At 32.6% G+C, this 16188-nt stretch overlaps 1 protein-coding gene across 1 annotated transcript; it reads left to right on the top strand.

Annotated features, from left to right (window-relative positions):
• Window positions 1–10624: 10624 nt before the first annotated feature.
• Window positions 10625–12088, top strand: LOC139889248 (protein PSK SIMULATOR 1-like). Its single transcript, XM_071872211.1, has one exon. The coding sequence runs from the start codon at window positions 10625–10627 to the stop codon at window positions 12086–12088; it is 1464 nt and encodes a 487-aa protein (XP_071728312.1).
• Window positions 12089–16188: the final 4100 nt, after the last annotated feature.

The raw sequence follows: 16188 nt of genomic DNA, 5'->3' as shown, positions 1-16188 counted from the left end.
AGGTGGCACTACACCTTAATTTTTTTTTTGAAAGGCAAACTCACACACACTATTAACACGAATATTTACAATCACGAATATGTCCCAAGTGGGACTTGAACCCTCAACCTCTTGGTTGGAGGGCCACCACGATACCGTTGGGCCAAATGCCCTGCACCTTATTGATTGTCGTAAATTTTTCTCTACTCTTCAAACAAAGATATTGTCCATTTACTTCATGTTTCAAGTCTTTATAGGACATACTCCTTTTCAAAACTTTACCCTTGAGGACATGCTTCACATGATGCTCAATCAGTTTCACTACTACCCCCATATTTTACCTTTTCCCACCCACCGAAGATCAAACACCTGCGGTTGGATTCACATTCTTAGAGTTTAGGATGGTACCTATTCTGATATTGGAGAGTTTCCCATGACGAACACGACACACTCTGGGACTGGAAAGCCGTTTCATCATACCATATCCCTTACCCTTCTGTTCGATTGCAATATCACTTAAGCAACAATCATTCTTCTCTATAGCCAAAGACATTACCCTTTACCTTTTTCTTTGAGGTTACACCTTGGGAGGTTGCCTAACCCTTTCCGCTTAAATACAAGTTTTTGTTCGAGATGTCATTACACCTTGTTCCTTTTTATTCACCATTACTAGATTCTCTTAATTTCAAATGGAGTGATGTTGGAATAGAGGTATGAGTTAATTTAATATAATGACGCCTGATCAACGTGATTATATTATGGTAAGTCATACCAAAGTTCTAATGGCTCGTGATGGTGATGATGCTTAATCAACATTATTACTACCATGTACCATGTTACGTAACTCTTTTATTTTCTCTGTTGTTATTTAAAAATATAAACCTTAGATGTCACACCATCTGAGGCTATTACTTTTTGACCTTAATAAACATCCTCAAGTTTCAAGAAAATATATTCATTTCATCTCGTTATCACTCAAATTCCGACTACAAGATGCTCGATTTGGCCACATTAAAGCAAACAATTTTGTCCTCATTGTACCCATTTGAGATGTTTTCCTTTATACCTTCCGTGTAACGAAATCGCCTCTTTCATATTTTTTCAATGAGCGGAATCCTACACTTATTATATTAGCATTTCTCCGCGAGAGCAAACTCTTTCACAAAAATTTTAACGCCTGACTTTATGAAATGCGTTTAGATGACAAACTTTCGAGACCATGAGGTCAAACAACTCGAATATAGAGAAATCCCTATCGTCAAATTTTGTTGGAACACTCGTAAGCAACTACAATAAAATATCCTCACCGTTTGTGAACAAAATGCCGACCGACGGCAACGACCAAATTTCGGGACGAAATTTCCAATAAGGGGTAGGTACTGTAATAACCCGACTTTTTCCGTCAAATAATTAACGAACGATAGTTAAATTCTATGGTTTTATACGCTAGATTTTTTTTTCATTATTATACGATTAATTTCAACCTTGACTAAATAGTAAATATTATTGGGTTACGTGAAACCAACAATAATTCTATCCTAACCATAATAATATAATAACTGAACTAATAATCCTATCCTTCCTACTACTCATTATTACGGAGGTTTTTAATTAATAAATTTGATATGTAAACTAAATAATGATAATGGTAACCTCCTTATTTTTAATTCAATTAATTAGTAACATAACCAATTAAATGTAATGAGATACATATGAACTCTAAAATTTTAGTTGGAAACAAACACTAATAAGTCTACCAACTCAAATAATATCCCTACTTAATTCAATCTCTCTATATACATATATGAACTCGAAAAGTATTCCAATTACCATCAACAATTCATCAAACTCCTATTATATATAGATTTCATAAACTCGGCCATTTACTCCAATATATTCAGTACGTACACACTTATAGAGACAACCACAACCAACATTTAAATATCACCCTATAGAAGCCAGTAGTTAGAACGAAGATGAGGATAAACTCCCGGTCAAGTTGCGGCACAAGCTCGGTTCTGTTTTGAAGGTATTTCTTATCCTAACTTATATAATAATCATTTATCTGTAGCGACCCGACAAAATCGTCATTGACGGCGCCGTCTACTTAGGTCCCGTTACGTGGTCATAAGTCTTTAAAACAACGTTTGACCAAAAATATGTCGCATTCATTTCAAATGTGAAGATTGTTTAAAAGATTACAAGGTTATTTCAACCATAAGTTCCGTTAGAACGTTATAAGTACAAGTGAAACCTATAGCCAAAAGACGCTCCATGTATGCATATATACTCGACATCCAAAGAAAGTATCAAATTAATGAGCGGAAGCATGTATCATAAATCGTTCAAGGACCTGAGAAAAACATAGAAATCTGTCAACGAAAACGTTGGTGAAATCATAGGTTTAAGTAAGTAAGTAAGTACAAATGAACCACAAGATTTGTATCATTGAATAATAGTAAACCATTCTAAAATTTGTTATCACGAGCACCCAATTATCAAGGCTTAACTTTCCATCCATAGAACCCCATCACAATAGTGTTAGAACATACACTGTTTCTCGAAAATATATTTCATCCGAATAACGGTAGCGAACCGTCCGAATGAGGGTTTGTCAAACCCATATGGCCATACAACATAAGTTCTCGCTTACAGTGTAACTAATGATAATCGAATTGAGGATTTTTGTTCTAACTCGTATGTAGAATGTTTGTTTTTGTACTTGTGTTTACTTTGTAAAATGAAACGTTTATGTTTTCTCATCCCAAATGTAAGTTTAAAAGAGTAAAGGTGGGACTATGATCTCACCTTGAGTGCACGAGTGAATAAAGTACTTCACAAGATAACGTGTGCAAGGACGAATGCTAGTCTTGACCTAAACAAGTAGGTCGTATCAATAACGGTAAACACGGTTGGTCAAAGATGTTCAATTAGTCCTATGGCTCGTTACGAATCGATTATATAGCATGTGAATCAAATTGTCAAGTTCCATGCAAGATACAAGTATAAAAGCACGTTAGAACGATTGCACAAACATTTGGTTAAGTTTGATTAAAAGTCAACTTTGGTCGGGTCAAAGTCAACGAAAAGTCAACACGTTCGGGTCGGGTCCCGAACTATTTTTCTGAGTTTTTTAATCATATATAAGCATGTTAGAACAAGTTACATGTGAATCGAAGGTGCGTAGCATAGAAAATATTTTTCGTAAAAGTGTAAGTTTGATCAAAATCCAAACACGCCTAATGCCGCGCCACGACCAAGGATGGTCGCGCCGCGACACTCAACGTGAGCTGGTACCTGGGCGGTTGCAAGTGTTCAAATCTCGAGCCAAAACTCATTTTAACACAACAAATGAACCGTAAACACTTAAAACGCATACCATACATCGTTGGAAGGGTAATTTAGCGAGGAATACAACTAAACACATGTCATCAATCAATTCTAGCATTTACAACAATCAAAACCGCATTAAATGTTCATCTTTAGCGATACTCAAGCTCATAAATGCAACCAATGATTCGGAAACCAAATGCACACATATAATACGCCGTTTCATAGGTGATTACGCATACAATACAACTAAACACTTACAATTGACATTGCAAAGCATTCAATGCATCAAAAATCCATTTTACTTCTATCAAACCCTAACTCAAAATCATAAATTTAGCAATGAAGTTTATGGAGTCTTTCCAAGTCAACCTACACATCAAATTGATGCTAGTGATACTAGTAACACATTTAATACATGCACTTTTAAAATCATCTAACAACATTTAAGCAACCAAATCACAAAATCAAATACACCAAATTTCAAGTTCATGCTAGTTACTTAAAATAACAAGATCGAGCATACAAATCATATATTCATGTTAGACTTGAGCCATAGACACTAATTAACACTTTTATAAGTCAAAATCATCAAGAACACAAAATCTGGTGTTTTTAGAAAGTTACCCAAATGAGATGTAATTGGTATGGATTCGAAGAGGAAGATGCAAAGATTTCAAATATGTAATTTGTTTGAATTGATGCTTGCTAGATCTTGAATAGATGATGAATCTTTGAATTGGAGTTTTGAGAGAAATGTTGAAAGTATTAGGAAAAATGGAAAAGGAAAATGGATAATGAATGGATGAGGGAGGAGTTGACTCTTTGACCTAGACACTCCTTTTGTCAATTGACAAAATTGGTCCCTCAAGTTTAAAGCGGGTGCGTGTATTACCTAAACGAGTTATTTTAAAACGCGTTTTAGCGGGAGATGTTATAATCATATAACGGACTTTAAATAAATGAACGAAAAGTAAACGGAAAAAGGCTGGATGTTACATTATCAACTTTCGTTAGTCATCTATTGTTCATATCTCCCATCGGATTGAACCGAAACCAACCTTTAAAGCCGTCGGTTTCGGTCACAATATCCAAAAGGTTTACATCTAAAAATAATTTGAATTGTACATATTGAAGTTCAACAAACATACATTAATCGTTATATAATAATAATCATATTCGTAAGATTAAACAAAACAAACAAAAATTTAGGTTCGTAGTCGTGAAAACGAAGGCGAAGAAGCAGATACTATGACACAATTTTTATAAATATTATTCATTAGGTTCCTTTGACTATGTGTAGCCTATACATAAGGTAAACTGAATTATTTTACGCTTAAAGTCGACAACTTAGATGTAGTCTACAATTTAAAAGAGTAAACTCGATAGTCTGTTTCGATTTGTGTACGTCAAAAAATAATAATAATAGTAATAATAATAATAAATAAAGATAAGTAAAATTTATCCTAATCTAAATGGCATAAGGAGTCCTAATCTAGTTCCAACTTCACAATCCTAATCCTAACTTCAATCTAATCTCTCTTCTAAGCCTATCATGGAGTAATCACAATTTGTTTCAAACTCTAATTAAAAACCTATAAAAAGACATCTCTAGCTCTCCATTATTTGCATCATAAAATTTCTTGAAACCTCTCCCTTTTCTCTTTTTTTTTTCTCGGCAAATACAACCCCCTCACCACCACACTTAGCCGACCAAACCACCACTCCAACAGTCCTCCTGCTGCATTTTCCTGCAGCTCATCGCCACACCTCTGCTACTGCGTTTTAGCAGCCCAAACCGCCACCCTTTTTGCAGCCTTTTTGCTGATATAAACCGCCCATCAACACCACCATTTACTGCAGTTTTCCTGCAGTCCAAATCGCCCCAAAACACCACCATTCTGCAGCTTATTTGCTGCTGTTTTCGGTCAACAAACGCCTCCCAAACAGCCCGCAAAACCGTCCCACTGCAGCTGCGTTTTGTTGCTGCTGTTCGTCGACTCAACCGCCATCAAACCGCCACTCTTGGCCACTGTTATGCTGCATTTTTTTTTGCTGCTGTACCAGCTGCTTTTTCTGTTCGAATACAGCACTTTCTGCTGCTATTTTAGTCGACTTTTTGCTGTTTCTGTGGCTCGATTTGCTGCTGCTATTGTCGTGTACCAATCACCCTCACTCTTTTATCTCGTTCGAAGGTATAAACCTTTATTCAAGCTTTTGAGTTATTATACACTTACTATAATATAATTGTGAACATAAATAATAGATTGTATTAATATTATGGATTGGTTAAAATAAACAAAAGAAAAAAATTATTACGAGGATGATTATGATTATATGAACATGTTAAATCTTTATAAGTATTGTGAATTACTAGTATTATATTAATGGTTGTATGAATATGATGAGAATGAAGAAAAGATACATACTTGATATTATAAGATGAATATGAATTGAGAGTGATGAAGATATTTATTATTATAATTGTAATTAAATTTATGATTTAATGATTATGATAAGTATCATGATTACGAACTGTGGTTATGAAGTTAATAAAAGAGATGAATTATATAGTTATAATTATAATAATAATAATATGATTATGATTATTATGAGGATATAAACATGGTATGAGTTTAACGAATATAGAAGATTATGAATATAATTATGATCTAAGTATCGAGAGATTAGGGATTTGATATTGATAATATGAAAGTAAAATATGATCATAAGTATATCAATACGATTAAGTTTATGACTATATAAGAATATGGTTATGAAAAAAAAAAGTTAATATGTTTACGAATACGTTTATGATATAAGAATACGATAATATTATTTAACGGCTATGATAATAAATACGGTTAAAAGTATATAAATATGATAAGTATTAGTTAATTATAGTTGATAAAAGTTATAAACCTTGATTATAATGTGATAATGACATTGATAAGAATTAAGGATGAATTATAGTAGACGGATATAAAAGATTATGATTAATAAAAAAATATATATAGACTTGTTAAGAATAAGGTGTTTTGATTAAGATATTATTATGATCGGTATTATAAGATGATAAGGATGAATTCAAATTAATGAGATATAAATATGAGAAAAGTTAGAACTTATCTAGGTTACTTAAACTTTAAACTTAATGATATAGAATTATAATTATAGTGATAAGATTCAAAGGTTAAATAAAGTGGTAGTATTATAACAATAATAAGAAACTTATAATTACTAATACATTTTAATATAACCAAACTATTATATTATACTAATTAATAAAACTATAAAGTATAATAATACATAAATAATATTAACGTGTCGTATTCCTATACGCACCTAAAACTGAAAACTATAATCATACCAATAACGTATGGCTTATACGAATCTCAACGCTACTTACTTGATAGCACCGAGGTTTGGGTAAGTTGTACAATGAATAAACTTGATTATAGTGAACACAACTTGTTAAACAAACTCAACAACTCATAAGACTCTTATGAACACTTACTCGTAGATTGAACAAACTAATGACTAAGTTCATGTCTCTAGGTTGAGATCCCGGTCATTTACTCCCGTTCATTCTTTTCTTTCGTGGAAATAACTTCAACTGCTGTTAAGGTGAACTTCATAGCCCCACTTTTTAACTGTTTCTCTATTACTTATTTTGAACTTTTGAGGTGAGACACATGCTTGCTTTCAAACTGTTTTACGCTTAGACACAAGTACATGAAAACTTTATTTTGATTAGTTCAAACTGTGCTATGACATGCTTTGATTCATGCTTAATCCCTGCCTTGATATCGTTAGTTGCTGGAATTTTGGCAAGCTTAATTATTGTGAGTAGCGCTATTGAGAGTGACGTCTCTATCCGGATGACCGTTGGTCAATGGATACATAATAAGGATTTAACGACACGAACGAATAAAGTGATCACGGGGTAACTTGTTTAGTTTCGATATCATACACCTCAGCACTACTAACGAACTGATTAAACTTTATAATTAAATCTTATGGTCTAAGAACTTATTATGATTATTAAACCTATGTTGTTCACTCAACCATTTTGGTTGACACTTTAAGCATATTTTGTCTCAGGTACATAGATATTTTGCTTCCGCTATAGAATTCTGCTGTTACATAGAAGTCAAACCAAGCACTGGGACCAGAGTTAACATCCGCGTCAAATGGCGATTTTGGCGGGGTGTTAAAGTTGGTATCAGAGCTTTGGTCGTAGGGAACTAGGCTACCTTAGTGCGTCTGATAGGATAGCGTTTGGATGCATTAAGTCTAGACTACGACTGAACTTATTGTTTGCCTTAGTTAGTAGCCTTACGTACTTTAGGTTTACTTTACGGTATTAATATGTACTACTACTAGAAGCGTACCTTCCACTAAATTAGGACGTCTATTCCTACTCATACTTGTAAAAAAAACAACGACGTATCTAAAAAGAACGTTAACTTGGAGTTACCAGAGTGCCTGAACCGTTTACAGCAATTCTGCCTAACGTTCCATTGAAGAATGAACCTGTCGCGAAGTATTCACTACTCGTCACTGCACCTTACTTTTCTGATCTTACTAAACTCGAAGCTACAACCTTGAATAAAAACGCAAACCTACGGGGAACTTTATTCGCCGATGACTTACGTCACTAAAACTAGCTTTACCCGTTACTTTTTGAACAACCACCTTACTCAAGGAGAATTATTTTCTTTTCGTGAACCTTGACCAGATTTCGCACCGGATACACCTTTGAGAAACCATATACAATACTATGAACCCAAATCTTTATTCACACCTATTGTTTATAACTTCACTCTCGTCTTAGTATGACAGCCCCGATAGGACACTCAAACGGTACATACATTGAAGAAAGTTTTTTAATGCCACTTATAAAACTCAACTTCAAACTTTTTCAACTGACTTGAGAGCTACCTCATCATACTACATCCATAATGTCTTCTTTAGGCAAGTAACTTTAGGAGGACGATATCGAAAAATCTTTTTACATAAACTACCCAAACTTCTTTAAAAACACACACATTCAGAAATCGCTTAATTTCTCTTGACTAAAACTAAATCGTGTCAGAGGTGGCACTACACCTTAATTTTTTTTTTGAAAGGCAAACTCACACACACTATTAACACGAATATTTACAATCACGAATATGTCCCAAGTGGGACTTGAACCCTCAACCTCTTGGTTGGAGGGCCACCACGATACCGTATTATATTAATGGTTGTATGAATATGATGAGAATGAAGAAAAGATACATACTTGATATTATAAGATGAATATGAATTGAGAGTGATGAAGATATTTATTATTATAATTGTAATTAAATTTATGATTTAATGATTATGATAAGTATCAAATTAACAATACCAAATTAACAAGAAGAGAAAAGAAAAAATTTGAAACACAAACCCTCCAATGATAAAAAAAAAAAAAAAGTCACCGTATGTAGCAGGACTTTGAAAATGGACTTTGAAAATCGACACGGAGATCGACGTCGGTCCGGTGTCGACTGACGGTCGATTTCGCCGTCGATTTTGGGCGACACTGGCGAAAGACTACGGGTACTGAGACCTCTAAGCAACTAGTACTAAGGCCATTCGTCCAATGCCCAATTATATGCAACTGCTACCGCTATCATTTTTGACCAAAGATATTAAACGGCACCTTAAAAGGCAAAACGGCAACCCCCTTCGATGTTATTTATATATAAAATGGTGGACGTAACTTAAATACTTTATTTTTTATGTGTAAATAAATAAAAAAACTAACGTTATCTAACTTTATAAGAGTTTTCGTAATCTTTCATGAAATTTGCCAAGAAACCAAGTAACCTTCGACGACTTTTGGTGTGGACAACATTCGGAATAACTTGTGTTTGTTTCGTTTCATACAAAGAAGAGTTATCTAATTGTTAAATTTGTATATTATAACTCAAACTTATCATATCGGCAATTAACATAGGTTGGTCGCTATGTAATCTATTCGTAGGATAGTATCAAATAGTGAAAAGATGCAAATGGGTCTATATGGACAAATTTAGTAAACTAGGCAAAATATTATCTATTATCTATCAAATTTAAAAAGAAAAATAAACAAAAGATAATATAAACTGATAAATATTTTTTGTTCAGACTATTTTTACAAAATTATCATATATCATTTATCATTTATCAATTAAAAAGGAAAACTCTTTGTAGACCGTAGAGATTTTTTTTATTCAGTTAATATGTTAAAATGAATATTTTTACTCAGATATATTTCATACTTATTTTGATCGTTTTCTATCCATTTAAAAATGTAATGTTAGTGAAGGCCGGTTTATCAGTGACACTTTTTATAAGAATATCATTATCATTATCACTTACTGTAAAAAGGAAAAACAAAGAAGAGATAATGTAAATGGATGATTTTTTTTATTCACTTACAAAGAAGTGTATTTTTACTGAATAATTAAATTATTTCGTGAACATTTTTATCGAAAAATGCACTGCTAGTAAAATTATAACAGACACTTTTTTATAAGGATAGGATCACAACCAATTACACTATCGTTAAAATACCATACAAAATCACTCTAGTTATTGTAAGTTGTAAGGACAAAAATTGTTATTTTCGTTGTAACATATGTGATTTTTTAAAAATTCATAAAAATTGTTAATAAACCTAAGAAACAGTTGTTATTCATCCTAGTTTTCGCATATTTCACCATAACAATCCCACATTGTTTAGCACGATCCATCTCAATTCCCTTAGGTTTTCCCAATTTTTCACCAAACAAAAAATGCCAAATACTTATCATTATAACTCTATTCAACTCTATACTTTCAATTCTGTTTCCATCTATCTAAATTTTCTTGGTAAGTTTTTGTTTTAATAAAGTGAAGTTAATTTCTTGTTGATTTTATTGCATTGACACCGGTTCTTGATTGGGCACTTTGAGTATGCACTCTATGTGTTTGATCTTATAGGCTGCTTATAAGGCATAACGTTTGTGAGTTTGTTGAATACTCATGTTAATTTGCTACATTTTTGAATTAAATTTGTAAGTAAGTCTTGATTTGGAATTTGTATATAGGAGTCTTACTATGTGTTACCAAACTTTGTTACATCTTTACGCAAGTTTATGTTTATGAATTATTGATCTTTAAGCTTGCTCTGTTTCTTAAAGAGTATTTGTTGATGATATTGCTATGGAGTACCATTTTAACTTATTCTTGATACTTATTTTTGGTATTTTAGATTCATCTACATAGACTCGTGATATTCAAGAAAGTAAGATCAACAAAAATGAAGGATTCATCCTGGTTTCCAACTATGTTTCCGCATAAAAACAAGGGGCTGGAGCTTGAAGACCCTGTAATTGGAATCGTATCATTCGAAGCTACAAGAATGATGTGTAAAGTAGTCAATATATGGAACTGTTTAACTGATAGGCAGATGTCACTATTAAAAGAAGAACTCCGATATTCACTTGGCATTCGTACGCTCATTTCAGACGATCATAATTATCTCATGGATCTTGTATTAGAAGAAATCGTTGATAACTTGAAGTGTGTGGCTATATCAGTAGCTAGACTCGGGAAAAAATGTGTAGACCCCGTGTATCATCATCTTGATCATGTTTTTGATAACCCATTTGAGATTGATCTTAAATGGTGTGGATGGGAATATAGGTTGAAAAAAATGGAGAAACGTGTTAAAAAAATGAAGAGATTCGCTACAATTATGTTACAATTGCATGATGATCTTGATAGATTGTCTGCACAAGAGATTAGGTTAACCAAAATGCAATACAACGGTGTGAATAAAGGGCAATTACACGAGTTCCATCAAAAGGTGATGTGGCTACGTGAGGAGGTAAGTGGCTTACGTGAAATGTCTCCTTGGGTTCGAACCTATGACTATGTTGTTAGACTATTACTTAGATCACTTTTCACTATTGTCGAGAGGATCAAGGTCGTTTTTGGAATTACAACTGGTATCAGAGCTTCGGGAATAAGAGATTTGAATGAGGGTGGTTGTTTTGTAGGCAAGAATTCAATGTGTACCGTTGCACGAGCTTCAGTATATCCATCCGACCGTTCATCTAAACGACCCATTTCAAAAAACGGATATACACCCGCACTTTGTGGCAGATACCCATATCCATATCCATCAAATAAGTTGGCATCTAGAAACGATCCTCGTGTTAGAATTTTTCAAAATGACAATTACGGCCCTACCAAGAAAGGTAATTTTACCGTGAATGCCAAGAAAAGAATGGTGAGTTTTCAAGAACCGACACTTGGTAGCGCTTGTTTAGCTCTACGTTATGCAAATATTATATTGTTTATCGAGAATTTAGCAATGTCACCTCGGTTTATGAGTTCTGTTGCAAGAGAAGACTTGTATGATATGTTAACAACAAATGTTAAACTTTCACTAAGAGAAAAACTCTTTTTATCGAAAAAAGAAAAAGATTTGTTAGCATACGATGAAAGCATTGCATCAGATCGAAAATCATCGTTTCAAAGAATTCTAGATTGGTTATCACCACTTGCTCATAACATGATAAAATGGTATTCTGAGAGGAGTTTTGAGAAACAGCCTATGGGTTCAGGGGCTAATGTGCTTTTGGTTCAGACTTTGTACTATGCAGATCAAGCGACGAGTGAAATTGCGATTACGGAACTTATTGTGGGACTTCATTATGTCTGCAAGTATAGCCAAGAAGTTATTGACAAATCATTCATGGGGTGTTCAATATTTTAATATTTATTTGTGTTTGAAACTTGTAATTAGCTTCAGTTACCAATCCTAAGTCTTATCGTGTTATTGCAATATGATGTATGCTTAGTAGCCGTTTACTCTGCGTCGCCTTTCAATTTAAAAAGTACATGAATGATTTAGTCCCCATGATAGATTTACTATTAATATTAATATTAATTTAATATTATATTAATAATTCTCATAATATGAGTGATTGTGTCTTGAAAACTTAAAGTGATGTCGAATGGAGACTGGGTAATTGGTTATGTTAATAGGATGTGTGTGTGTGTGTTTGTGATACGAGTAATGGGCCAGATGAACAAAGAAGTCCAATAAATAATACTGAAGTGGACCAGGCCAAAGGAAACAGGCCCAAACGAAAAATGGGTAACTAAAATGTGATGTTGTTTGCCGTTAATCATAATTTAGTTGAAGATTAGCTTGATCTAGACACGTGTAAACATCTTATACGTTCGGTAGTTAGTCATTAGTAATGAGCTAGTTTACTAGTGTTAAATAGCATTTGATTGTAAGAGAATTTGATAACCAAATTTTCATCAATAAAATTCTTCTTTTCATTCTCAATTTTTCGGAGGTTTGCTTGTCTTGAATTAGAACGTATGGTAACACTAGAGATTATATTTATTTATTTTATGAGTTGAAATTTTTAACGTCGTTTAGTAAATAAAATTTGTAAGAGCTTATTTAAATATTAAGCTACGAAGAAAACTAGTAAATGTAAATTTTTAAATTTTTTTTTTTTTTTTTTAAAAGCAATGTAAATTTTAAAAATAAATTTTGAGTTTATGAAAAATTACATAAATACCCTCTATAAGTTGTTATTTTATGTTGCTATACTAGGTTTTGAGCCCGTGTATTGCACGGCTGCTCAAAAATCGTTTTCAAATGAGTCACCATTTTTTATGACGCTTTATGTTCATTTCCAGACTGCGTTTTTTTATTGCGTTTAAAGGGGGATTTGTCAAAATAATATGTTAAAGTGTGGTTAATTTCGGTCGGTACTCTAATAGGTCATATCGTTTAGCATTTGAAGTTTAGACAGATGGTAATGGGTATGTGTAGTTAACCATATAAAAATGGTCAAAATTAACCCTCTTTGTTATTGATTCATTGAATTATATATCCTGATTTTTCTTAATTTATAAGAATACGTTATATCATATTTTGACCACCAATTAACCCAGTTTAGATAGATGGTAACGGGTCTGCGTAGTTAACCATATAAAAATGGTCAAAATTAACCCAGTTTGTTATTGATTCATTGAATTATATATCCCCATTTTTCTTAATTTATGAGAAGACATTATATTATATTTTGACCACCACTAATAACACATCAATTATCTAAAGGCTAAAATGAAATGAACATATAAATATTGGCAGGTTCTTATGCTAATGGAAAATTTATTAGACAATAGAAGATAATCTTACTACCTTGATAGTGGCGCCATATATCTCTGAAAGGTTTGAGACATATTATCCTTTAACATTTATCCGCTAATGCAGTAGGTAGGTGGTGAAGAGGATTCAAGAGATAGCGACGATTCGAGCAAGTATACAAATCGAGTATTGAATGATAATTATCGTTTGTTATCCGCTTGAATTTTCAACCTATGAATTACACCATTTGATTATAGCTTATTACTACATTATCTAATAGACAAAAATGGTGAACAGCAACCAGGGTTATTTTCGTGATTTTACACTTTTTTTTAATTTTAACTAAATTTCATTACACCAACAAAGCCCCCTACACTTTTTTCAAAAATTCAAAACAACCCCCCAAATAGGGTGTAAACTGTCAAATAACCATTTTCATAAAAAATCTTAAATAAACTCCACCCAAATATTCAACGGGTCATATCTTCTCACTCGCAACGAGTTATATTTTTCTGAAACCATCGTTAAACTCGAAATAATTTTAGGAACACAATGTCACTAATTATACGCAAAATGGACGCTTTTTAAAAAACGCTAAATATTTGAGGTACTTTTCATACATGTTGATTTTGCGTTAAATTTTTAAAAGTCAAAAATTCCATAACGAAACGCGGAGATGCACATATATTGTTAATTTAAAATAACATTAAAATCTTTCGTGGGTTATACCTTTTAGTTCGGCTCGAGTTGCGCTTCAACGACATCATCGTTAGCCACGAAATAATTTTACAAACTAAACGCAATAAAATACATTGAAAACCGAACCCCCGGCGCGAAGCGAGGGTTCGAAAACTAGTTAAACTAAATTTGGCAATGTTAATTAGGGTAGATGTGGTTGCGTCCTTTTTATGAAAATGTATAGGATTTAGTTTTGACTTGCTCAAACTTTTAAAGGGACAGAGTTACAGACTTTTGTTTTACTCCGCATATTTTGTAAAGCAAACAATAAGAAAATTAAATTAATTAATTAATAATATGCAACTAATATCATTAATTAAAACAAATATTCAGAATAATTCTGGAAGTTACATGTAGATTATACACATGTCAGTTTTTGCTATAGTTAAGGCTCTAATGACATGTCACTTTTCTTAAACTCTCTTTTATATAAAGATATAAATAAATGTGTTTAAGTTCAACTAGTTTATGTCAATTGTTATAAAATGTAAGTTCCAACTCTAATTATAAACTACTTTCACCACACATATATATGTACGTGCGCGCGCGCACACACGCACGCGCACACACACACAGATATATATATATATATATATATATATATATATATATATATATATATATATATATATATATATATATATATATACATATTAACGAATTCGATCAACAAATACAACTGATTCAAAGAATTTCAAACCAAGGCTAAAAACACCAAACGTAACTTAAAGCAGTAGGCCCTGTTTACATGGTGGAAACACATTTGAAAGGAATCTATTATGTCTAACAAGCCAACAAGAATACCTATGTGTCAAAAGTGTGTGCTGTAATGCGTGTCTTTTTAATCTAACTTTTAAATTTATAATATCTTAATTTAGGGTTTACTTTTAATACCCTAACGAGCAAGAAAATCCGATAAGATGTAGTTTAGTATTTTATTTAGTTAAGGTTCGTCCCAAGAGAACGAGTGAATTTTAGAATATAAAAATGTTGATTTTAAGATTTGGTTGCTTTAAGCAACAATGAAGTAGAGAACAAATAAATTGCAAGTAAATAAACTGAAAAAGTAAACAAAATTAAATGAAACACACGCTTGAACCTTTTACACCTTGCTCACAATCACCTTTTAATGTAAACATAACTCAGATTTATTAATGACCTAAGAATTTTTAATCCAAGACTAGTTGATCAGGTTAATCCTAGAATAGATGTCTAGATTGAATGTTTGCTTAAGACCTAATAATAGATTTAGTATGATTAACCAAACCCTAATTATAGTTACTAGCTATAATCCTCACTATTATAATGATCCTATATTATTTTATTTAAGTTTACTAAGTTTTAAACCTAGTGATGTTCTAGTTAAAATTTAATAGTAATTGACTAACTTAAATCAGACTAATAAAACAGTGGTATTTTAATCAGACATAAGACATAGCATAAAATCCAGAGATTCTGCCAAATTTAACTGTTTATGTAATTATATGGTAAAGCCGGCATCTTGGGCAAAGAAGCCGGCGGCTTCGTTGGCTCTGTTGATTATTTTCGCCGAATACTGTTTTATTTTATCTGAGTATAAATAGTAACTGATTAGCATAAAAATACGATGAAGCTGGCGGCTTCATACACCAGATCCGGTTCTCTGTTTTCTTTCATACAGTACGAATAATCGAGCAATGTTAACAATCTGTTACATGATTTAAGCATATGTAGGCTGTTAGCCCATAACTAAAGTAAAAACAAATAAAATACAAGAATTAACGGAAAATATCATACCGATATAAAAGGAATTGGAAAACAAATGCTTGATTGAATAACTTGAATGTTTGAAATAAGCAAAACCCTAACTAAATCGTGTTTTAACCCTGAATGCAGAGTAAAATGTTCTTGACTGCATAAAACTGACCCCAAAGGTCTCTATTTATAGTTTCTGAAATCGCCAATCCAAGCCGGCGGATTGGATG

Source organism: Rutidosis leptorrhynchoides, chromosome 1 (genome assembly GCF_046630445.1).
Source record: "Rutidosis leptorrhynchoides isolate AG116_Rl617_1_P2 chromosome 1, CSIRO_AGI_Rlap_v1, whole genome shotgun sequence".
Classification (NCBI taxonomy): domain Eukaryota; kingdom Viridiplantae; phylum Streptophyta; class Magnoliopsida; order Asterales; family Asteraceae; genus Rutidosis; species Rutidosis leptorrhynchoides.
Note: the sequence above shows the minus strand (reverse complement) of the source record. Positions and strands in the feature narration are given on the sequence as shown.

Coding starts and splice junctions, on each gene's coding strand:
- LOC139889248 (XM_071872211.1), top strand. CDS start 10,625: ATGAAGGATTCATCCTGGTTTCCAACTATGTTTCCGCATAAAAACAAG.